This window comes from Myotis brandtii, unplaced genomic scaffold (assembly GCF_000412655.1).
Source record: "Myotis brandtii unplaced genomic scaffold, ASM41265v1 scaffold161, whole genome shotgun sequence".
Taxonomy (NCBI): Eukaryota; Metazoa; Chordata; class Mammalia; order Chiroptera; family Vespertilionidae; genus Myotis; species Myotis brandtii.
Window position 1 is genome coordinate 1488171 of NW_005355881.1, and position 24393 is coordinate 1512563.

Sequence of the window (24393 nt, forward strand, 5' to 3'; positions counted from 1 at the left end):
ATCATGGTGTTCAAAACAAATAGTTTTGGCATTCTGCTTCTTAGGGAGATGGTTCTGGAGGTAACGGAGTGTTATTGATCACAAAACACTCCTTTGGCCCTTCTGTCTGCCTGGCTATTCAGTACAGGACGTTGGAGAAATCAGGAGACATGGGAACATCTGGTTTCTCTAGTTGCAGTATTGGAGGAAGAGCACGTGCCAGCCTTCATTTGTTTTTGTCACTGCCAGGTAGTTCTGTTCCGTAGGGTTGGCATTTCTGAATTCTCTTTTAATGATAGTGTTGAGTTGCTCCAACCCTATTCTTGGTTGTCCTAGGCTTTAGTTAGGCTTTTTATTTCCTCCTAACGTTTTGTCATACTTCACCTCCAGGAATTCTCCTTGATGTCAAATGGCCTTGTAGAAGGGGAAATGAGATGACAGTATTTAATTGCAGCAGTAGCAACTTTTCACATGCTAACGTGCCGCCGAGTGCACTTTATTTAAAAAATAGTGGATAAATGCAATATTCTTGAGGTCTTGAGGAATGGTGAATCACATTCCTGGTTTTTGTCTAATCTGTTGGATAAGAACTATGATTTTGTTGTTGTTGAAAGTACTGGTGTCACCGTTTGCCTATATGGTAGAGCAATAACGCTTTTTGAAAATAAACTGCAGAAAACCCAAGGCCAGGTACTGCATTCTGAATCAGAATTTCGCAGTCTTTCTGTGAATAGATTTTCTTTTGTAAATATGACCTTTAAGATATTATATCATGTAAAATATGTATATACTTTTTTTGTAGGTCACAACAGCTCATTTTTACAGAGTTTGTGAAGCTAAATATTTAACATAGTTGATTTCAGTAAGCTCAGCGTGGTGAGGTTACAAATAGAAGAGACATCCCTGAATTTTTTGGCCTGGGGGACAGGACAGCGATCCAAAGCTTTTCCTTCTCTCCAGCCTTAGATGCCTCGCTCTTTTCAGTCTCTTAATCTAAAAGCTTTTTAAAGAGATCATTTGTTTAGATGTAGGCATTTACATTTTTTTTTTTAAATTCTTCTACCAGAACTAAGCACTTTGTTAATTTTTGGGGAAAGAATAGACATGGGAAAATAAACGTTTTTAAAAAAGGTATCAAGAATTTAAAAATATTAAGCAATTTGATTTAAAGTGGTCCATAAATAAAACAATAACAATTCATGGGTTTTTTTTTAAAATTGGTGTCTTTTTGTCCACTTGAGGATTGCTCTAGGTTTTGGTTACTAGGACCTGAATCCCAATTGAGCTCTCAGGAGTGGAATCCTTGATGTGTGGTTTCCGATGTCTGCTCAGCTGTGCTGTCATTCACTAACATGATGCTTTCACCATCCCTGAGAATAAGAGTTGTGTCCTGGTAATTTTCGTAAGGACTCGGCCCCGGGAAGTCAGTTTTGCATGATTCAGAGCTGCAGTCTGAGCGCCGTTGCACTCCCTCCTTCTGCTACCCCTGCCCTTGTCTGCTGTCACCACTCCCTGACACTTGTCAGTTGGGAATAGAAAAAAAAAAAATCAGATTTAATTCCCTGTATCTGGTTTACTTTATTAGGTTCATATAATTGAATGAAATTGGGTTTTTGGAATATCTATGAATTTCAAATGTCTCTGTTAGCTTTGGTGTCACATCCTAGCAATAATTGAGAGCCAGTTAATTTTTATTTCACACACATTGAGCTAATCTTTCTAGGTGCCTCTAAGGTAAGATCATTTAATTTCTTTATGAATAAGTGAAATCGGTATTTCCAGAACCACCACTAGAATGGATTTGAATCTGACACCCCATTCCCTCCTGCCCCGTTAAAAATAAATCTAATATTGTAAATCCATGAACTTCCATCATAGTGGCCTGTACTTTTCAGATAACACATCCTCCTGTCCGGAGACAGAGACATAACTAAGTGTCTGTCTTTTTAGACACAGTTGTGTGAGGTATGTCTGAACCTTTCTTGTTTAAGTTGTGTGTGCGTGGGAGAAACAGAATGGTGCTCTTACCTTTCTTGACTTTTAAAAAAGAACAAAAAGTTTTGTGATTCTTTTCCTTAGTCCTGGCTCCAGGCTAACGAAGGCAGCACCCCTTTTTTATATGAAAAAACAAAAGTTATAAGTTTTTATATTTTCTACTTGTTCATTTTATTGGTGCAAACTTAAGATTCTGATTTTCTTTTAATAGATGCAATCTTTGAGATAATTTGTTGTTTTTAACCTTTATTGCCCTTTTATCTTTTTTGGATAATTCTTTGTACTCCTGCTGCCTACCTCTCCTCTCCCTACTTTTTTAAACCTTGGTATTTGTTGGGTGAACAGTATAAGTAATCTTTTCATCAGCTTTTAGAATGTGAGATATTTCCAATATACCTTTTTTGCTGAATCCAAAGATATATATATATAATATATTTTTAAAGATCAAAATGATATAAAGGAGGTACATGTTTCTTCCTTTAAAAAAACAAATAGAGATTGTTAATGTTCATATTATGATGTCACTTTTCTAAGTTGTACATCTTGATGGAAAGGTGTAAATATCAATCAATAAGACTGCTTAATCCTATTCACTCCCCGAGGTGAGTTGCGGGTGTAGAGGGGAGGTACTGTAGAACATTGGTTTGCTGTCCTAAAAGTTCTTTGATCCAGAGATAGATGCAGCTGGAAAGTAACAGAATGCATTGCCCGTTACCCATATGCCTGTCCAGTTCCCTTTTTATTTGCAGAAGCCATGAGTTTGTTCCCAAGTGGGAGATGCAGAGGAGCAGGAGCTGCTGTTGAGCCCAAGGCAAACTGTTTAATGAGCAGGGTGTTCTTTTTTCCTTCTTTCTCTTCTTCTCTTTCCAATGTATGGGATTTTGAAGATGGAAATGTCATTCTGAGAGCAATATTTAAATTCTCAGGAATTGACTTAAAGTGTTGAGAATGAATTCAATCAAGTTTACATTAAATGTTGTTTTTTAAAGAAATCTAAACCATCCTTTAAACTGCAAAGACTCCAGACCACGTGGGATAACTTATGAGATGGTTGTGTGGTAAGCTATGACTGTTTTGCGGATCATTTGGGTGTCATTGTAAATAAAGGTTTCTATTTAAAATTGAAGCCAAAGAGCTTGCTTTATTTATTTAAAGAAAAATCCTTATTGGATTAGGGGTGAAAAAGAAAGTTAAGGACTCTTATTTCAAATAATAGTAGCTATATCTGTGAGGTTAAAATAACCCCCCCCCCCCACCAAATGCTGCTTATTGTGTGCAGCAATAGAACAGCAAAACTGGAGATTATACTCTTCAAACTCGTTCCAAAAAGAAATCTTGAAAAGCATGGAATTGTTCTTACAAAAGGTGAGCTATAAGGGATCATCTATTGAATGAGAAATGGGTTGGATCAGTTGATGGCTGAGGTTCCTCCTGTTTCTAGCAGCTATCTTCAGGTTAGAAAGGGGTTAGCAATTGCTTTGCATTTGATTTAACACATTTTAAAAATGAGGTCCTAAAGCTGGTGTAATGTGAGACTTACCTGTGAGTTCCTTGAAATACGGTAAATTTTAGTCGTTAATTTGTAACCTCTGTTCTCCCTTAAAAAACCACTCAAGTCCAGGGTGTCTCCTTTGAAAAAGCTGTTGACTGGTGGTGTCTTGAGTGATTTCAAGGGGGAAAAAACCCACAAAAAAGCAAAACAAAACTCCCAAGAATAGCCTTTTACAAAATGTCAAAGGTTACCTCATACTGACTTCTGGTCATTGGCTGAAGTTCTGAACATTGTATGACACTACTTAGACTACAAAATTTCTTTACAAATACAACTTCATTAAAATGTGGGATTGTACATCAACTTCATTTCTTTTCAGTACTTCAGAAAACATTGGTTCTGGGAGAGAGAACACAGGAATAGGGGCCATGGTACCTGGTTGGGAACAGAACTGTCCACACTGCAGGGCTTTTCTCTCACACTGGCCACAGCGTTTATTGACACCACCACGCTTCAAAACTGGGTTTCTTCTTAGATCCCCTAAGTTCCACACTGGTTACATGTAAATAGTCACATATTTACAGTGAAGTCCGTTTCTTCAGAGGCAGCCAGGGCTCTAGTGCTAGGTAAGTGTCACTTCTTTGTGCTATTGACTTGCTATCCGACTGTGCACCGTCCAGCATCTGCACGTTGCCTCTGTCCTGCCTCTTAGTTCGTTCTTCGTGACAAACCAAAAGATAAGAGGATTTAAAATAGGGTTGGTCTTCCCCTGTGACTTAAAAAAAATATTCCAGTGACTTTTCACCTTTGGGGAAATTAAAAAAAAAAATCTCTCTTTGTTCTTTTTCCCTTGTGAGCCTTGGAGAGGGTTAGTGGTGACTTTGATATGAAAATGCATTTTGTGCAGCTGGTGAGGTACAATCCAAAGCAAAAGCAAGGGCAAAAATGGACTTCCTGAAGTAGCACTACTCGTGGTAGTTCTCTTCCAGAATTTGCCATGTTGACTGAAAGCAAGTTCTGTGTCTCTCAGGTCTCCTGGCTAACAGCATAGTCTGCCTGGAATCACACAGGGTTTTGCATTGTCTGGATGGTCAGATGATGCCTCTGTTTGGGAGGTCCATCCCATGCTGCTTAGCCTTCCCAGCCTTCCCACAGTTGTCCCCTGTGGAATAAAGCAGACTTGCCTCAGTATTGATTGTCATGCTGCTATGATTACTCAGTCCTACAGCTGCGCCAGCTTTGCTTCAAGGATGTGGCTGCTGAGAAGGAGTATTTCTAGGTCCCTCAGACCAGGCTTGCTACCACCTCATATCTACATTGTCAGTTGTTGGCATTTAAAGATAGGGGTAGAATAGTGGCCAAGGAGAATATGAGAGAGAAAGATTATGTGCCTTAATTCTGGGAGCACCAGAGACATGCTTAGTTGGCCCTATTAAAGCTGCATAGGTTTCTCCGCACATAAGGAAAGAAATGAACAGGCCAGAGGTTGCAAATGGCAGCTCATCAAGGCGTTTTGTCTGTCTGCATGGTAACTTAATGTCAAATTAGTTGCCAATGTTAAAAAAATTCTCACACATATTTGAGTTTCTGGATTTCCCTGATGAATCAGAGGATTTTAAATTACATTGCATTTGTGCCTTTCTCTTTAGACTAGAGGTGACCTTTCGAGGTTGCAACAGTCTCTCAGCCCCCTGCCAGCCTCTATTAGCACTGGAGGGTGCAGCACGGACATTTTGGTAATGATTTAATGAAGCTGCCCAGCTGATGTTATATAAGGACCAGGTAACACTTCTGCAGCCACAGCCTTCAAGGTGTCTGGCAGTTACAATATTTAAGTGCTTCTCATCTTCTAAGGAATGCCTTGAGTTTAGCAGGCACAGATTATTTGTAGAGAACAACAGTGTATATAGACAAGATATTAACCTAAAACATGAAATGTACTCAAGGATGTTACTTCACAGGAAAGACGTACAGTACTGTTTCCCCTCTCATTGTAGGAACAAATGAGAGTAATATGTAAGAATTGGCATGCACACAGAATAGCCTTGGCAAAACGAAGCAAGCCAGAACCAGGTCTCTATTTGTAAACTGGTTCCTCAACTCACAGCGATTTGGAAGAAGGTCTCTTCATTTCTGGCCACTTTCGACGCTGAAACTGCCTAAGTTTTCAAGTGTCAAAAGGAGAATGAGTGTTAACCATCACCAAGAAAGAAAGAGTTACCCCCAAAGAACAATAAAAAGATGGTCTCTTAGGTGACACCTATTACTGGTGGGCGATCCAGGCCCCTGGCAGACCAGAGAAAGGGCAGTCACAGAGGTTAGACTAAAGGATGGGCCTCGACATGGGACCATTCTGAGGCTTTAGAAACAAAACCAAATACCTGTACTGTTCATAGCTTCCTCCATCTTTAAGTCCTAAACAAGAGAAATGAACAAAATAGAAACAGTGAATTTAGAGTAAGTATGGAACAAGCAATGAAGAATTTTATAACTGCTTTTTTTTTTTTTTAAACACTGAAGGCATTTCGTCACAAACCCATGGTGTTGACAGTGTTCCCTAGGCAGGCAGAGTGGGCTGATTAGGTGAGCTTTCCTGATGCATTCCTTCAACACTGACCTTGGTCATGGTGGGGGAGGCAGATACAGGCACAAACACCTATACTACAGAAAGCCAAGGGCCCTGAGAAAGGCAGGTGGTGGGAGGTTCGTGTGCTGCTCTTGGCAAGTCCCCTAGAGGATATGGTAGTGTGACCAAGTGCGTGGGCTTTGGAGTCAGCCAGCCAGTCACTCTACTTATCCATACAGTGAGGACAGCCAGGTGTACCTCAGAGGGTTGTCACAGGGTCATCAGCACAGCGGCTGGCACGTATGACGAGGACAGCAGCACTTGGTGGATGTTGGGAAGGTGACTTTTAGCCATGGTGAGAATTCATCAACTCCTGGTGATTCTAGGTGCACTTTTCGGGTCAGAGTGAACCCAAACTCCTTCCTGCCGGGTTACGGGCCCCGCGATGGGCGTCTACTCACCCAGGTCCATGTTGCGCGTCCGGGGGTTACACTGCTTGTAACCCTTGCAACTCCTCAGCTCCATGAGCTGTACATGTAGCTGATTGAGGACATCCCTGTCCAGTGTATTCACTGCATTCATCAGCTGGTTGGAAGGAAGGTGGGTTATCAGCCCGGTGAGTGCTGGCCCCCCACCCCCACCTCTGTTCCCAACCAGGGCACTGACTGCAGGCAGGTCGGGAGTAGCAGGTGCTATGGGGTGGTAACCTTTGCTTCTGCAGGAGCCAGTTTGGAACAGTTAGGACTCCTTTTTGCCTCTAGCCCCATCAGGCTCTCATTTCATGAGGATAAAAACTCATGAGTGTAAAACCACCTGTGTGCTTAACACTGAGCTCCTGGAGCCACTGGTTAGGAAACTGTGCCTTTAAGCAGCCTTCCATCAGTCCCTGGGTCCCTGCCTAGTCTGGGAGCTACCGATGACTGAGTAACCTACATGCTCTGCCAAGCCCTTTTGTAAACACAGGGATGACCTACCTAAGGAGAAAGACTGGCAGACCATAGAATGGCTGGCATTTAAAAGTCAGGTTTCATGTAAAAAGTTGACTTCAGCCTTCTCTTGGAACACTGGAGACCAGCGGGTGCCAAGGCCACACTGCTGAGAAGCTGTAGTGCTGAGCTCAGTAGTGACTGTCCGTTGAGGTAAGACATGCTGGTTCCACTCACCAGACTCTGTGGCTCCTCTTTGTCTTACGTGTTTTGGGCCACAGGTGATTTAATATACGGAAGCAGCTGACACACAGGAAGTGCTGCATGAGTGTTTGCTATTGTCCCTGCAGGCACCCAACAGGGTTTGGCCTGGCCCTGAGGACCCTACAGTCCAGGAACCTTCACAAGTTCCCACACAGCCCGCGTTAACCTCGCTAGGGAAGAGGCTGTAATAAGGTCTAGGTTGCAGATGCAGGAAGATGGAGCCCTGAAGTTCTCCGGGGCTTCACAACTCACTTCTGGCTTAGAGACTCTTATCGATAAGCGATAACTTATCGCTTCTGCATGGGGGCCTCATGCCAGCACCTCTGAACCCCATGCATCTCTCTCCAGCGTGGGTTGTCTGTACCTGGTAGGGGTCTGTGTTGAGATCAAAGTACTCGAGGAAGCCGGTTGCAAATTCACAGAAGAGGAAGTTGTGGGTCTCGTTGATTGTCCTCATGCACCAGTACGTGTTGTTGTTGGCGCTGGTGCAGGCACAGAAGGGCCCCACTGCCAAGGGAAGAGAGCGTGCCCTGAGTGTGCCTGCAGGAGGAAACCCAGTCTGCCAGCAGGAATTCCTGTCCAGGACGGCCCCCTGAGCCATGGCCTGTTGGGAGCACTTGCTGACCCCTGATGTTGTCAGGGAACCTGTTCCCGAAAGACCTGTAGGGTCTGGCAAGGGGCCAAGCTGAGGTCCTGGAGAAGCCCCTGTGGCCCAAGCTGCCCTGCCGGCCGGCCCCGGGCTTGCTCACGTGTCCAGAGAGGCGCGGTCTGCCAGTGCTGGTTGTCGTGGGTGAAGCATGTGAGGCCAGGCATGCTGCACGTGTCGTTGTTCTGCAGGCGTTTGAGCAGCTTGCGAAGTTTCTTCTTGCGCTTCTGCTCCCGCAACAGCCACACCTTGTCTTTCTCCTGCAGCCCCTTCCTGTGGGCAAATAGGGCCACACCTCTCTTGGCCTCCCCACCTTGGAGCCTCCTAGGGGCCACTGACCCTGAACCTCTGCTCCTCTTGCCAGAGAGCTGTGAGCACAGCCCTAGAGGGACCCCCAAGTCCCACTACAGTTCCGAGGCAGCACAGAGGTGGAGAGAATTAGGAGGCAGCTGGGACTCCGGCTCACACCAGTTTCTTGGGCCTGTGTCCCACCTGCATGGTGGGTTGCAGTAACCACTCCAGCCACCGGGGGGGTGGGGGGGGTGGTGGTTACTGGAGACCTCTGTTGATCTGGGAGTCAGTCCTGAGCTTCCCAGGGAAAGGCCAGGACTACTTTTCCTTGTTTTAGCCTAAGGAAGGGCAGCCTCTGTCTCTCTCCCCCCGGGTCTTAAGCCACCCTTACCTGAAAGGATGCAGACTGGAGCCTTTGTGCTTGAGACGGCCTTTGTGCTGGGTGTGGTAACTGGAACAGAACCCAAACCCCAGGTTTCAGAAGCTGCTTACAGAACAGTTCTCCTGGGTGGGTACAAAGTGTGGTTCCGGACGGTCCCTCTTTCTGATGCAGTGACAGGAGGGTATCTCGCCAGTGCGGCAGCTCCCTGCCTGCCTGGCTCCTTCCTGCAAGTGTGAGCTGGGAACCCCCTAGCTGGAGGCTTGGGCCACACAGAGAAGCTTGGGATAGGTGTACGTCAGCCTAGGCTGGAAGCTGTGCCTGGCTTGTGTGGCTTCAGCCTCCGCATCACCAGGTGGTTGTCCCCACCCCCCGCCCACCTCAGGCTTGGTCAGGACGCGGCCAGCCCTGGGGGCACCCATGTTTTACAACCCCTTTGTGGGACTGTAGCCGAGATGCTACAGTTGGGCTGTCTGGTACAGTAGCCACATGTAGCTATTTCAGTTTAAACAAAACTATAAATTCAGTTCCTCAGTTACACTGTCACATTTTAAGTGCTTACACGTGGTTGGTGGCCCCCATACTGGCCAGCAGATACAAGCATTTCCATCATCACAGAAGTTATCTTGGACAGTGCTGCTCTTGGAGTGCAGACCCTTGGGCCAAGGGTACCCTGGGCTGGTAATGGGACCTCCAGCCACATGGGATTCCTGAGGAGCAATCCACAGAGGCCCTCTCCCTCCTGGGAGCCAGCTTCCCTAGCAGCAGCCTGCCTGTCCGCAGTGCATGAGTCTGGACGGCTGGCTGGCTAGGGCGGGGGAGGGGTGCAGGGTATGTGCCAGTGGCTGACAGTGGGGATGTGAATGACTGATTGTCTTTACCCTGAGGGAGCAGACAGGAAGGGCAGCCTTGGTGTCTCTCCCCTGGGCCTTAAGGCGGTAAAAGTAATGAAAGGAGTCACAGAGGGATGCTGTGTTCCCAGGAGTGGTCCTACATGACGGCTAGGGACCTTCCTGGGGGCCCTTTGCTGCCTCCTCACCTGATTTTGTGACAGTCACATTCTTCTGGCCGCTTTTTCTTCAGGTGACCTCGGACTTCCCTCAGGTTCTTAATTTTGTTCTGCAGGGTTTCGATCTGAGTGAGAGAGGAGGCTGTGAAACTCGGCGGGGGGGTGTTGCTGGGTGAGAAGGGGTGGCCCTTGGCCACTGCCCACATTTGTGGGTGCAGAGGGGGCTCCCTGGCTCCACCTGAAGTTACCAGACTCACAGCAAAGAAACGGAGTAATTTTCCCATGTTCTGTGGGGACCTCTCTCCCCTGGGCCTGGGTTCACCCCCTCCCCCCCACCCCCAGTGTGGTGAGAACTGCTCCCTGCCCAGACCAGGGTCACCTCATGGTCGATGTGCAGCTTGTGGTCTTTCCAGGCCTGCAGGGACTTGTACAGGTCCAGGTCACACTGCACCGTGTCATTCTCTAGGATGTAGCACCTGCTCGAGAGAAGGGATCACGTGATGTGTGGCCTTGAGGGGGTGAGGAGGGCCCAGCCTGTCCCTTTTACCCCCAACCTCTGCCTGGACTCTCACCGATGTGTGACTTTAATGGGGTTGGGGACTGAAGAGTCCGGAAGGCCTCCAGTGCCACTGAAGTCCCCGCCGTCCTTGTCATCTTGGTCCTCTGGCCAGTGCCGCTTGGTAAGGTTGCGGGGCTGGGATGCCTCATCCAGACTTACATGGTGCACCTGGCCGTCCACCTCGATGGCCACTGAGCGAATGGAGCGATTACGGGTATAGCTGGCCTTGTACTCTGTGGGCATCAGAGGGTAGGTAGGTCAGGAGGGCCTGGAAGGCTGGCAGGGCGCCCTGGGCAGCAGACCCTTGATCTGGGTGGTGCCACAGTACCCAATCAAGAGGCTCCGTGTTGCCTGAGACTTGCAGGCTCAGGAAACCTGCCACCCAGGAAGCAGGACTTGGACCCCAGTGGGAAGGACTCAAGGCGAGTTAACTGGGGAAACGGAAGTCCTAGAGCTAAGAAGGAATTGGCATAAGGTAATCTCAAGAAAGAGCTATGACTGGACAAACTGGTGCATCCATACCATGGAGTATTTGGCCATAAAGGGATGAAGCGATAATACATGCAGATGGAATGTCCAAAACACTATGCTGTGTGGAAGGACCCAGACACAAATGGTCACATACTGTATGAGTCTATACACAGAATAGGTAAAGACCGAAACACAGCAGATTAGTGGTTGCCCTGGGATGGGGGAGAGGGTTAGGGTTTCCTTTTGGGGCAGTGGGAATGTGTCAGAACTAGAGGCGGTGGTTGCACTACATTGTGAGTGCATTAAATGCTTCTGAATTGTATACTTTACAATTGTAAAAAATGATAAATTTTATATCCTGTGAACTTCACCTCAATTAAAAAAGAAGTAAAGTGGATATAAAAACATATAGGAGATTGAACCAGTAATCAGAAACCTCCCAAGGAACAGAAGTCCAGGACCAGACAGCTTCACTGGTGAATTCCACCAAACATTCAAAAGAAGTAAGAACAAACCTGTCCAAAAAGTAGAAGAGGGAACACTACAGACTCACTTTACGAGGCCAACATTATTCTGATGCTCAAACCAAATGGCGCCACACACAAAGTTACAGGGCAGTATCCCTGATGAACACAATGCAAGAATACTCAACAAAATATTAGCAGACTGAATTCAACAATACATTAAATAATCACACACTATGATCAATGGGATTTTTCTAGGGATGCAAGGATGGTTTAATACCAGCAAATCAATGTGATACACCACATTAACAAAATGAAGGCTAACAATCATATGATCTCAGTAGATACAGAAAAAGCATTTGACAAAATCCAACATCCATTTATAATAAAAATTATCTGATAAGGGGTTAATATCAAAAAATGTATGAAGACTTATACAGCCCTAGCTGGTTTGGTTCAGTGGGTAGAGCGTCAGCTTGTGGACTCAAGGGTCCTGGGTTTGATTCTGGTCAAGGGCACATGCCTAGGTTGCAGGCTCGATCCCCAGTAGGGGGCGTGCAGGAGGCAGCTGATCAAGGATTCTCTCCCTTCCTTGATGTTTCTATCTCTCCTTCTCCCTTCCTCACTGAAATAAATTTAAAAATGTATCTGTAATACACACACACACACACACACATATATACATGACTCATACAACTCAAGAGTAAAAGGACAACCTGATTTAAAAATAGGCAGAGGACCTGAATAGACATTTTTCTGAAGAAGGCATACAGATGGCCAAACAGACACATGAAAATGTGCTCAGCATCACTGCCCATCAGGGAAATGCAAATCAAAACCACAATGAAACATCACCTCATACCTGTTAGAATGGCTGTTATTAAACAGTCAAATAAGTGTTGGTGAGGATGTGGAGAAAAGGGAGCCCTCATGCATGATTGGTGGGAATGTAAACTGGTGCAGCCACTATGGAAAATAGTATGGAGGTTCCTCAAAAAATTAAATAGAACTACCAGTTAACCCAGCAACTCCACGTCTCAATATTTATCCAAAGAAAATGAGAACGCTAACTTGAAAAGGTATATGCACCGCCATGTTCACTGCAACATCATTTATAATAGCCCAAGTATGGAAGCAACCTAGGTGTCTATCGGTAGATACATATGTACAGTGGGGAACGTAAAAAAGTAGATCTTGCCATTTACAATATGATGGGCCTTGAGGGCATTATACTCAGTAAGTCAGATAAAGATATACCATATGCTCTTATAGGTGAATTCTAAAGCCACCACAAAACCAAAAACTCAAGCTCATAGATAACAGAGAACAGACTGGTGGTTGTCAGAGGTTGGGGGGTGAAGGGGGTCGGTCAACGGGTACAAACTTCCAGCTATAAAGTCTTGGGGATGTACTGTATGGTGGCTAAAGTTAATAACACTGTGTTGCGTATTTGTGAATGGACTTACTTGGTGAACATTTTGCAATATATACAAATATCAAATCAGTATGTTGTAAGCCTGAAACTAATGTTCTTTGTCAGTTATAGCGCAATGAAACACAAAAAACAAAACCCATGGATTTGAATTGGAAAAACAAAAGCCAGGCTGCACAGTCTTCCGGATGGAAAAGGGAGCGGCTTGGGGAGGGCACTTAGCTTCCCTGAGTCCCAGTTTTCCCAGCTGAGAGCCAGATGCTGCTCCTACCGGGTGGGCCGTGAGCTGGGACTGGAAGGTGCTTTTTCTAAGCTCTAAGCTGCTGAACACCGAGGGCATTCAGGCTAACGTCAGAGCTCAGATCTGTAGCGTCACATCGCTAACACTAAGAAAAAGGGGGTGGTGGTCACGGAGGAGTGCAGATTCCCAGCCTCTGAAGAGAACCGGATGGGCTTGCCTGCCTGGTCCACAGGCCGCCCCTGGCAGGAGCTGACATGCTGCCCCTGTAGACGTGGCAGTATGTTCTCAATTTGGCCCTGGCCCCCACCACTCCTTTCTGCTTTAAAACTGCACATCACGAAGTCCGAAACCCCTGCTGCCCTAGATGGCCATTGTTTTTTTAAAAATATATTTTATTGATTTTTTACAGAGAGGAAGGGAGAGGAAGAGAGATAGTTAGAAACATCGATTTAGCTGCCTCCTGCACAACCCCTACTGGGGATGTGCCCGCAACCAAGGTACATGCCCTTGACTGGAATCGAACCTGGGACCCTTCAGTCCACAGGCCGAGGCTGTATCCACTGAGCCAAACCAGGCAGGGCTGGCCATTGTTTTTTAGAGAAGGGCCTGGAGCCAGTCACAGCTCAGGTTTCTGTTTGGCTCCATATGACCACCAGGTGGCGCCCAAAGCCCGAGGACTGGGTGGAGGCTGGCGGAAGGGAGGAGGGGATTCCTGCTCCCAAGTGGCCCCAGGCTTCCAGATCTGGTCTTGCTGCCCCCTCTCTGGGGACAGATGTTGGCACCTTTCATTTTTCAAACTCCGTGAATCAAAGGATCTAGGGCCCAAGTTCAGGAGAGGCACTGCCTCTTCAGGAAAGCCTGGGGCCTTTGCTGGGCCTGGGCAGCTTTCTCCCTGGCTTTCCCCTCCTGAGTTCAGTCTCCCTGAAGCCGCGGGCCGGGCCCCTGGTGCACAGGTACTGAGCGGACCTCCCTGTGGGAACAGGTCACCTGCCTGGGGCCATGCACTACACCCCCGGGTTCTCTCTGCCTTTGTCTTGCTTGCCCAGAGCCAGCTGCCTTGTATGTTCCCACCCTCCACCTCCAGCCACAAGCCCAGGGGTCCTCCAACTATCTGGCCTTCTGCCTGATGCTTAAATAAGCCACTCATCTGGTCCCAGGGCGTTTGCTTGGACAGTGACAGATTTGGGTATTTGAGGCTGAGACCGTTTAGCCTGCAAAGCCTCAAATATTTACTCTCTGGCCCTTCACAGAAGAGGTTGGCCAGCCCATGTCAACCTTTCCCTGGACTGAAGCCATGCCACTCACTCTCCATGTCACCCTCCCGTCTGTTTCCAGGGCCCCTGAGCTGCCCTCCCTTCAAGGCGTCCTGGGAACCCTTATCGCATCTAAAACAGAGGTCCTCAAACTTTTTAAACAGGGGGCCAGTTCACTGTCCCTCAGACATTCCACACATGCGCACTGCGGGCCTGAGACGAGTCGGCTGCTAAGCAGGACAGGCAGCGGCGGCAAAAACACCCGGCGGGCCGGATAAATGTTTTCGGCGGGCCGCAGTTTGAGGACCCCTGCCTTAGGCTCTGGAATCTAATGGCTCGGGTGAATCCTGAGCCAAGGGGCGGCCACCACGGGCCATGAGCTGTGTTCTTGCGAGGGAACCTGCTTTACAAGGCTCTCTGGAGGATACACACAACAGAACCGGCACATTCTTCAGCACCCGCTGCAGGCATGGAGCGGCTGGGCACTTTGAAAGCACAGGCGCACTCCCATGTGGACGACAGGCAGACGTCACTCTTCCCCTGGCAGCTGAGCTCGGTGGGGGGCCGTGACCAGCTCGGGTGACAGCTGAGTCTTCCAGCCATGTCCAGAGGACGTCTGCTCCCCCCGCGCTGGCTCTCTAACTGCCTGTCCGCCAGCCCCTGCTGGGTGAGGTGCCTTTCCCCACTCCAAAACAGCCCATTGTCATCTGCAGTAACTATGTTCTGTAAAGCCACCAAGAACACAGAACTAGCAGGCAGTAAACCCTGCTTCCAGGGGCAATGCGGGGCTGGATTCCTGGGAACCTCTGCTCACATAACATTATTATTTTAATCCTCACTTGAGGATATTTTTTCCATTGATTTTTTAGAGAGTGGAAGAGAGAGAGGAGAAGGGAAGACAGACAGACATCCATTGGTTGCCTTCCACTTGCACCCCGACCCAGGGTCAGGGATTGAACCTGCAACTGAGGTACAAGCCCTTGACTGGGAATTGAACCTGTGAACCTTCGGTCCATGGGCCGATGCTCTAACCACTGAGAAAAACCAGCCAGGGCTAATGACACCTTATTTAATAAAATACTAGAGGCCCGGTGCACGACATTCGTGCACTGGGGATGGGGGGGGGGTCCCTCAGCCCGGCCTGCGCCCTTTAGCAGTCTGGGAGCCCTCGGGGGCTATCCGACTGCAGGGAATGGCCCCAAGCTGCAGTCAGACATCCTCAGCGCTGCCACGGAGGCTGGAGAGGCTCCCGCCACTACTGCTGCGCTTACCAGCCATCAGCCCGGCTTGTGGCTGAGTGGTGCTCCCCCTGTGGGAGCGCACTGACCACCAAGGGGCAGTTCCTGTGTTGTATGCCCCCTGGTGGTCAGTGTGTGTCATAGCGACCAGTCGTTCCAACGTTAGGTCTATTTGCATATTAGCCTTTTATTATATAGGATGTGCTGTTGATTCGTTAACATTGAGCTCATGGCCACCAGAGCTACAACTCAAGCTTGTCTGCCCCACGCACTTTCTCCATAAGGCGTGTCACAGCCTCCCTGCACTCAGGAACACGCCAGCACCTCGGCACTGCTGGGGGCAGTGTTAAACAGTGAGATCACAGGGAAAATACCCAGGCGTGAAAAGCATAACACCAACTAGACGTTAACAGGTCCTGTGTAGAGTATGAAGCTGAGACGGACAGCACCTCTTCGTTCGGCCTCCCCTGGGAGCGTGCACCCGGGAGACTTGGAGTTTTTGCGTCTGCACGTGCCCGCAAATGACCTGACAGCATCTCAAGTAGTGACTTAGGGGCCACAAATAAGGCTTAGGGGGTTGGCGAACTTGCAAACACGGACTCCATGAGCAGCGAGGACCGGCCCGTCAGCCTGCCCTAATGAGCTTCTAAGTCCCTTCCAGAGTCCACCCCCTCCTCCCTGTGGCCAGGCTCAGACAGGTCCCCTGCTGCCGCTGCCGCCCCTCCCAGCCCAGACGGTCCTTGAAAACACAAACCTGATCTTGGCTCCTTCTGTCTGAGAACCTGCGCTATGACGTGATGGGCCCCTGGCATCCACCGCCCCTCCTCCCTCTACATCCCATCTTCACAGCACTCAGCTCTCCCGTTCTCTCTCTATTCCTGCCCTTCCCCACGGGGCCAGAGGATCCTCGGGGGCTTGGCTGTGTCCCCAGCCCCCTGGCTCTTGTGAGTGCCCGTGGAATTATTTCAATGAGCGAATGGGGCTACGCAATCCCTCCCCTCGGTCCCGAACTGCCCACACTCACTCTTCTTGAAGAACTTTTTCCGGCGTCCGGCCAGGCTGAGCTGGTCGTCCCCGCCACTGTCGCAGGTGCAGGCCTCGCCGCCCTGCCCATAGTACTTGGGCACCAGGTTGGACAGGGCTCTGCCACCGGGCCGCGCTGGGCCCTTACACTTGTGCAGCTTCAGCGTCCCTGTGGCGTCCTCCACACACTGCCACTTCTGCAAGTCACAGCGAGGCCTCAGGCTCCGAGCCAGCCGTCCACTCTGCCCCCTTGCCCTCACCCACCCCCCTGAGAACTCCCCTCCCTGCCCTTGTAGGGACATGGGCTCCCAAGGGCTGCGTTCCTGGAACTACTCTAGGACAGACACGTGTTGACTACAGAAGTACAGAAATGGCACCGAGGGGGCACTGCATGGCTGTGGCTGTGAGCCCGTCGCAGGACGCACATGCATGGAAGGGCGTTCCTAGAAGGCGCAGCTGAGCTTGGCGAGGCCACAGCACTGAGGGGGCGGCTGGCCCAGCAGGATTAGGACTGCACTCCCAGTGGGTGGACATCTGGACAGGGATCCTGGAGGCCCTAGAGCTACAGGCCCAGGGGCCATAGACGGGGGCTTCCCCAGCTGGTCTGGGCCCGCACCCCACCTCGGGTCTCTTCTCTGTGCAGCTAAGCCGTGCTCTAATGATCTGTTCTGAATTGCAGATGCATGCCCCTCCCCCGCCCGGGTTCGCCTGACGTTTAACCTGGGGCATAGGATTTGACAACAATGGGGGGGGGGGGGCAAAGGCTCCCTGGCCTCATTGGCTGTTCCTCGTAGCTCAGAACCACTTGTGGGCTCTTGGCATTAACCCAAGGCCGAGCTCTCCCCAGAACGCCAGCTGCAGGAGGGCGCCCTTTCTGTGGATGGCATTCGAGGTTGTTGCCACGGTGCCTAGAACAGTGCCTGAGGAGCAGGCCTGGGTCACGTTTAGAGGGGCAGCCATTGGGAGGGAAGGAAGGATGCAGGGGCACCTGTCCCAGCCCCAGGGCTGAGCCCCGCCGCCTCACCTGTCCCAGCTGCTCGCACGCGGTCTGGTACTCGGCCCGCTGGCACAGGTCTTTCACGCGCTGGTACTTGGGCAGGAAGTTCTCCTGGGCGTCCGCCTTGTCACTGTCCCTCTTGTGGAGCAGCTTGCTGTGGGGCAGAGAACGGGACCCAGGGCTGGCCTCCCGGCTCTGGAGGAGCGTGTGGCCTGCCGACAAGTGTGGCGCCAGCCTGGTCCAGGCTGGAGCGTGCAGGTCCAGCCTGGCTACTCTCCCGATCGTTAAGGGACTTAAGAAGTGGGGGTTTCTGTAAGAAACCTCCCCAAGTGCATGCGCTGGCAATAAACGGACACTGTGCAGGCAGCACCAAACGTGGCCTCCAGATGCAAAAGCTGCGCCAACCACAGGAACAGCAGATGCGCTTTCGTGGCTGAGGCCACGGACACGAGTGCCAGGCACCGTGGGAAGGTATGATAACAACAGCCCCCCCCCCGCAACAGTGAGAACTTTCACACCATGGGTGCCACCATGGGTGCAGGGGGCTGCCAGAAGCTGCCTGGGATGTGGGGGGACCTGGGTGGTTCCTCAGGACCCAGCACTCACCCTCTCTCTACCAGGAAGGAGTCCCGCCAGACCCTCATCTTCTTTTTCAAGTGAAACCTGGGGGAAAAGCACACCTCCAACTTCTCATCAATGTGGGGGCCTCACATATCCCCGCCCCCTTCTCCCAGGAGCAGGATCGGTGCCCAGAGCCGCCTTGGTTCCCAGCCAGCACAGACCCTGGGGTCCCAGGGGAAGACGGGATGAGCAGGGACGGGAAAGGCTTTGATGCCCCACCCTCCCGGGCGGAAGTTACACTCAGTCACGTGTGTGCAACTCCCTTAGGCAGCACCGGGTGGCGAGGCTGCCTGACTTGGGGGGACTCGCATTGTGTTTTGAAGGATTCCCTCCTGGACCCTCTGTAGCTGGATTTGGGGAATTTAACTGCACTTGATGGTGGGTCACTCTCGTTTCCATTTCCCAGACGGGCTCAGGCTGCGGCAGCTTCCATCCTGCACTGACTCCCAGGTACCCTGCTCCTCCCACCTGCCCAGTCCACACCCATGCAGCTTATAAGCCTCCCGGTCGGAGGGAAGGCTCAGCAGAGGGGGTCCCCTGCAGGGCGGTCAGTGTGGACGGGCAGTGTTCGTCCAGCTCGCCATAGGCGGCTCCCTGGGGCCATGAGCCCAGTGGACGTTACAGTTTTGGCCACCAGGTGTCGCTGCCGCCACAGCAGTGGCTATGTCCCCCTGCTTTCCTGTCCCCACCAGGCTCAACTCACCTTCCCAGGTGCCTAAGTTTTGCTCCCCATCCCTGTTCCCTTCCCCGCCTCCGGACACCAAGGAACATTGCCGTCCCGCCATCTGCACCAACGGCACAGAGCATGGCGACTGGGAGTGCAGCCTCTAGTCTGGAGTCTGAAAGCTGGAGCCGGAGCCAGACCCGCCCAGAGACCTCCGACAAGTCATAACCTCTCTGGCATTCAATTTCCAAATTGGTCAAAGGGCATCAGCATAAAGCCCACCTCACTGGGTCATAAAGGTCAAAATGACGAAATCCCATGCCAAGTGCTCAGCACACGGCCTGGCCACAGGAAGTGCTGCATGAGTGTTCATTCCTGCTGTTTCAAGTTGAACACAAATTTAGGGTCTGCAACTGGTCGCCCTGGCCATATTCCAGATGGGAAGCCGGAATCTCAGAGGGGGCATCCTTCTCTCCCAGGCGGGGAAGTGGTCGGGGTGGGGAACCCTGGAACCCCAGCTCCTGACTCGTGGAGAGGTCCCCCCACCAGACCCACACGGTTTGGCCACAAGTTTACGCAGGGGTTTGGGGGAGACCAGCGCCCCTTTCCCCTCCTCACCGGTTCATGGGCCTCTCCGTGTCCAGCAGCTTCAGGATGGATTTCCCATCCATATCCGAGGGGATGTCCAGCCCTGCGATGTCCAGGATGGTGGGGGCCAGGTCGATGTTGAGGACGATGTGGGGGTTCCTTGGGGAGGCAGGGAGACCATCACTCAGGAGAGGGGCGGCTGGAGGTGGCCAGGGACTGGGGCCCTGCAGGTAGGAAGCTGGGACCGTGCCACTCCCTGAATCTCAGCCCTTAGTGATCCCCTCTGTGGCCCAATTCACCTGAACCCTCCCCCCGCAACCCCCTTACCTCTGTGCCCCAGACACACACAGGGGCTGGATTCACAGGCCACACCTGGCTGTCTCTTCAGCCAGGAATGCCTTCTCTGTTCCCAATATCCGAACAAAAGGCACCCACCCTTAAGAGCTACCCCAAACCCAGGGCCTTCCCCTGGACCCTTCTCTGAACCTCTGAGGGCAACACCGGCCCCAGTGCTGCCCCTGACAGCCAGGCACAGTCTGGCCTCAGGGCCTTTGCTCTGGCCAGAATGTTCTTTCTCCAGATACCAGCACAGCACTTTCCCTCTCTCCCTTTAGTTCCAGAAAAACCCTGTGACAGACTATGTGGCCCGGTGACGCCCACCCCTGGTGTTCACACCTTTGTGGCCAAGCCAATAGAATACAGCAAGGGCGGCTGGTGTCATTCCATGCTCACGTTACCCGCTACGAGACTGTCCTGCTAGTGCGTCTCCCTCATCTCTCACTGCAGGAGCAAGCTGCCATGGAGCCGCCCCCAGCAAGGACACTTGGGGAACAGTCTGGGGGGAAGGCTGTGTGAGTTCACGTCCGCCGCCTGCACTTGCACAACCTGTGAGCGAGGACGTGGGGCACGTGACAGGCCAGTGATTGCCATCCTCCGGCTTCTGTTCAGACCACTGTTGGGTTTTGTCGCCAGATGGCTGACAGTCACGGTGACTCTGCCACCACAGAACGCACCCGAGAATGAAGCCAATTCACATAAAATAGGGCCGACAGATGGAAAACGAGAGCTGCCTGCGGGGACTGTGGGGCTGCTGGATCCAGCCGTGCCTGAAGCCAGAGCTGGCCTTGGACTTCCCGGTTACTTTAGTCACTGCATCCCTTCATCTTATTTAGCCTTGTCCGGTTTGATGGTCACTTCTGCTTGCAACCAAAGGAGCCCAGGCTGACAGATACTCCGAGTGTCTTCAGCCCCAAACCTGACATTGGTCCACTCTCTGTTTTGTCTGCGTGGGGTTGTGGTTTGGGGTCCCGTGAACCGGATCACAGACTCGGAGGCCAACCAAACCCGTAATGCCAGTGCCTACAGAGCCCTGGCAGGCCTCATTCTTCCTATTCACAGGGTGGCGCAGGGTTTCTGAGGGAGCATGGAGTGGCAGACAGGAGCACGTGACCCCGGGCAATGCAACCGCGGGGCCTCAGTTTCCTGAGGTATAAAAGGGGTGAGAACAGCCTCTACCTCACAGGGTTGCTGTTATGCTCAAAGGAACACAGGGGTGTAAGTGCTTAGCCCTGGGCCCGAGGAATGAGCGCTACAGAAACACAGCTACTATTATAGCTCCGATGACAGGTGGGGACCCTGAGACCAAGGACGGGGAGGGATGTGGTGCGGTCGGCAGAGGAAGAGGGATGAGGCTGGCCTGCCTCCGGAAACGGCCCCCAGGCGTCCACAGCGGCGGGACGTCTCAGTCCCTGCCGGGCAAGGCCGCACCTTCCAGGAGGATTCCGCAGCGAGCCCGGTCGGTGCCGTGGGTCCTGTCCGGCTCCGGGCTCCGGTGGAAGTCGGACCAAGTAAGTGACTTAATGGCAACTCATCTGCATCTCAAAGAGCCACTCAGTTGGTGTCCCTGAGGTGCCCGTGGATCCGGGGAGGCTGCTGCTGAGATTCCCGGCCTCCCACCTCTCCTGCCCCCGACGTGGCCTTTCTGGCTGGCAGACATGGCATCCCAAAGGCTAACCCACGGAGAAGGCTGGCCGAGGGCCACGTGGTCCCCGAGGAAGGATGGCAGGGGAGCCAGTTTACCTCTGCGCTGCGGCCTGAGCTGCTCAGCCGATCATACGACACCCCCATCCCTTCACCCCGGCCGCAGGATCCCTCCCGACATCCATCAGCCCCAGGGGCTCCCAGCCAGACAGAAATCAAGGCGGCATTCCCACCGCTGGTGGCACAGGGGCCAGCTCTCCGCTTCCCTGGCACACTGCCCGCCACAAACATTCTGTTTTCACAGGTGCTAACGGCTCCTGGCCCCTCCTTCCCTAACAGGCGTATACAATGCGTCAAAATCCACCCTAAGTGACACGACCGTTGTTTCACTTGGCACCGAGGCTCACCTGCCCAACGGGAGCCACCGGGGCGTGGTCGGGCTGCACGGCTGAATGCCGGCCTCCCGTCTGTCTGGGTGTCAGCGGAACCTCGAGGTCTCCCTGGGACTTTGGAGCAGCGGGGGCAGGGGTGGGGGCACTTACAGCGAGCCGGCCTCCACGTTGGGGCCTCGCACGTAGAACGGGACCCTGATGTCAAACTCGTACGGCATGGACTTCCCCTTCACCAGGCCGAACTGGCCGATGTGGTAGCCGTGGTCGGCGGTGTACACGAGGTAGGTGTTGTCCAGCTCGCCCGTCTCCACCAGCATGTTGTAGATCTGAGACACAGGCGAGCAGGTGAGGGACCCCGACCACCGTCCCCGGGCTGCGGGGTCTTAGGCCCCAGGCCCTTGCCTCCCCTGCTTCAGGGCCTCGCTCAGCCGTCACCGCCCAGCAGCCCGAGGCTGGGCCAGTTATAGCTGCAGCCTCCCCACTGCTGGTCACTCTCGGTCCCTTACTTTTCTTCACAGGGCTCCTCGCCTTCTCTCTCTCCCACTTATTTGTGGGTTGTGTGCCCCTGCGTGAGAATGTAAGCTCCATCAGAGCAGTGACTTCTGTTGCTCACAAATGCGGATGAACGAATGAACGAATGAATGAATGGGTTGGATGTGGCTGTGGCAGGAGCCTGCGATCCACCACCGTGTGTCCAGCAGTGCCTTCTGTGACGCCGCCGACTTTTGTTGCTCACAAATGCTGATGAACGAACGAATGAACGAATGAATGAATGGGTTGGACGTGGCCATGGCAGGAGCCTGCGATTCACCACCGTGTGTCCAGCAGTGCCTTCTGTGACGCCGCAATGTTAATTTCTGTCCTGTCCACCAGCCACAGGTGGCTGTCGGGCACCTGACATGTGGCTGGTGTGACTGAGGGACTGAATTTTAAATTGTGTGTGTTGTACGTAAATTTAAATAGTCGGGGATAACTCGAGTATGTGCCCTATATCCACACCGTGGGATATTACTCAGCAGTAAAGAGGAATGAAGTTCTGATAGCGCCACCATGTGGCTGAACACTGAAACCTCATGCCAGTCACAGGAGAGCAAATACTGTGTGAACCCATTCACGTGAAATGTCTGGAAGAGGCAAATCCAGATACAGAGCGGACTGCTGGCTGCCAGGGATGAAGGGTGAGGGGGTGCTAGAGGGGGTGGCTAAGGGCGGCGGGGTTTCTTTCTGGGGTGATGAAAATGTCCTCAAGTTGACTGTGGTCCTGACCATACAAGTTTGCAAATATGTTAAAACCACCGACCTGCACGCTTTAACGGGGTGAGTTGCATGGTATGTGAACTGTACCTCAATAAAGCTGTTAAGAAAATGGCACTAGCCCCACATGCCACATGCTAAACAGAACGGAGCCAGGGCAGAAAGGACGTTCTCAGCCGCTCGCCCAGGCCTGGGGCGGTGCCTGGGTTCTGCCTCGTTTCCCATTCCTCTCCAGCGGGTGACCCTCGGGACGGTGCAGGGCAGGGAGGGTCAGCAGGAAGGGGGTGCGGGGGGTGGCGGCCTACCGTCTCCATGGAGTCGTCCACGGACATGAGGGTCTGCAGGCGCTTCCGCTGGAGCATGTTGGTGAATTCCATGTGGATGGGCTTCATGGGCCCCGTGTAACGCATGATCCAGTGCTTGTCGGGGTTGGGCGCGTAGTTGTAGCTTGGCGTGCTGGCGGGCAGACACACACGCAGTGGTCAGGTGGGGACTGGAGGGGGGTGCTGGGCCGGCCCCCAACCCACCCAGGCCATGAGCGAGCGCCTGCCCTGAGCTGTCTGCAGCCCAGCACGGAACACCCCCGCATCTGGGGGAAGTGGACACTGGTGTCAGGGACTCTGCTAAATGTTAGGTCGGCCTTTCTCCTCTGTGGGGCGCCACGGGGGAAGACCTCAGGAGGCGTAGCATCAAACAGTGTGGAGCCACAGACTCAGAAAGTCCCTCCCACGCTGGCTGTCAGCGCACCTGGACGGACATCAAAGCCAAGGGTCGGTCTGGTGTCCATCTTCCTTGAACACCCGTCTGGAACCTGCCCCTTTCCCTTTTCAAAGCAGGAGAGAGGCTCCGTGCGGAGCCTCCAGCAGGCACAGCACCCAATTCTAATCCACCAGGACAGCATTCACTTTCCAGTTACCTCGGGTAGACGGCAAGCGACAGCTATCACGGTTAAGGCGCGACGACCGGATTTCCTTTTGCAATAGATTTTGGTTCAAAAAAGGGAAGCTGATTACAAAATTAGGTAAATAACAGCCATGCCCGCGTGGCCAGCGCTGTGAGGATGGTGCCTGAACATGTGCGTTTGGGACAACCACACTGTGACTCAGTGTCACTGCTATTCCTCCCTTTGGTCAGCTCTCCCATTTACAAGAGGAACCGAGGGTCAGAGGAGTCTGGGTCCTGCTGGTGGACTGGGTGGTGGGATCAGCTTCCCTTTTTTGAGGATGAGGAGGCCCAGGGAGGGGACTACCTGGCCAGAGGCAGAGCTCCAGGAGCGGGTCAGGTGGGCCAACGAGCTGTTATCAGAAACCCTACCCGCTCCCCCACTTCCCGCTGCCCCCTGCCCCAGGCCTGACTGTGGACACTCACGTTTGAGCAAAACTTCAGCCAAGCAATTCCCACTGGGAGAACATATTTGCCAATGTTATCACCGATAAGGGTTTAATCTCCAACATTTACAGGGAACTCATACAACTTAACCAAAGGAAGATAAACAACCCAATCAAAAAATGGGCAACGGACCTAAATAGACACTTTTTGAAAGAGGACATAGAGAAGGCCGAGAGACATATGAAAACATGCTCAAAGTCACTAATCATCTGAGAGATGCAAATCAAAACGACAATGAGGTACCATCTCACACCTGTCAGAATGGCTATCATCAACAAAT

The 24393-nt window shown here is 51.8% G+C and overlaps 1 protein-coding gene across 2 annotated transcripts in view; it reads right to left on the reverse strand.

Annotated features, from left to right (window-relative positions):
• Window positions 1–1019: 1019 nt before the first annotated feature.
• Window positions 1020–24393, reverse strand: part of SULF2 (sulfatase 2) — a 77827-nt gene continuing 54453 nt past the window's right edge. The window contains exons 5-20 of one of the 2 annotated variants that reach the window (XM_005862187.2): window positions 23030–23180; window positions 21621–21796; window positions 19129–19257; window positions 17832–17888; window positions 17253–17379; window positions 16230–16425; window positions 10120–10339; window positions 9927–10023; window positions 9578–9672; window positions 8551–8610; window positions 7972–8141; window positions 7587–7729; window positions 6494–6617; window positions 5848–5881; window positions 5572–5625; window positions 1020–4628 (exon numbers count right to left, since the gene is read on the reverse strand). In XM_005862187.2, coding sequence (XP_005862249.1) covers window positions 4598–4628; window positions 5572–5625; window positions 5848–5881; window positions 6494–6617; window positions 7587–7729; window positions 7972–8141; window positions 8551–8610; window positions 9578–9672; window positions 9927–10023; window positions 10120–10339; window positions 16230–16425; window positions 17253–17379; window positions 17832–17888; window positions 19129–19257; window positions 21621–21796; window positions 23030–23180 — 1864 coding nt within the window. In that variant the 3' untranslated portion in view covers window positions 1020–4597. The remainder of the gene's footprint in view (window positions 4629–5571; window positions 5626–5847; window positions 5882–6493; window positions 6618–7586; window positions 7730–7971; window positions 8142–8550; window positions 8611–9577; window positions 9673–9926; window positions 10024–10119; window positions 10340–16229; window positions 16426–17252; window positions 17380–17831; window positions 17889–19128; window positions 19258–21620; window positions 21797–23029; window positions 23181–24393) is intronic. The other variant, XM_005862189.2, reaches the window with a different exon arrangement.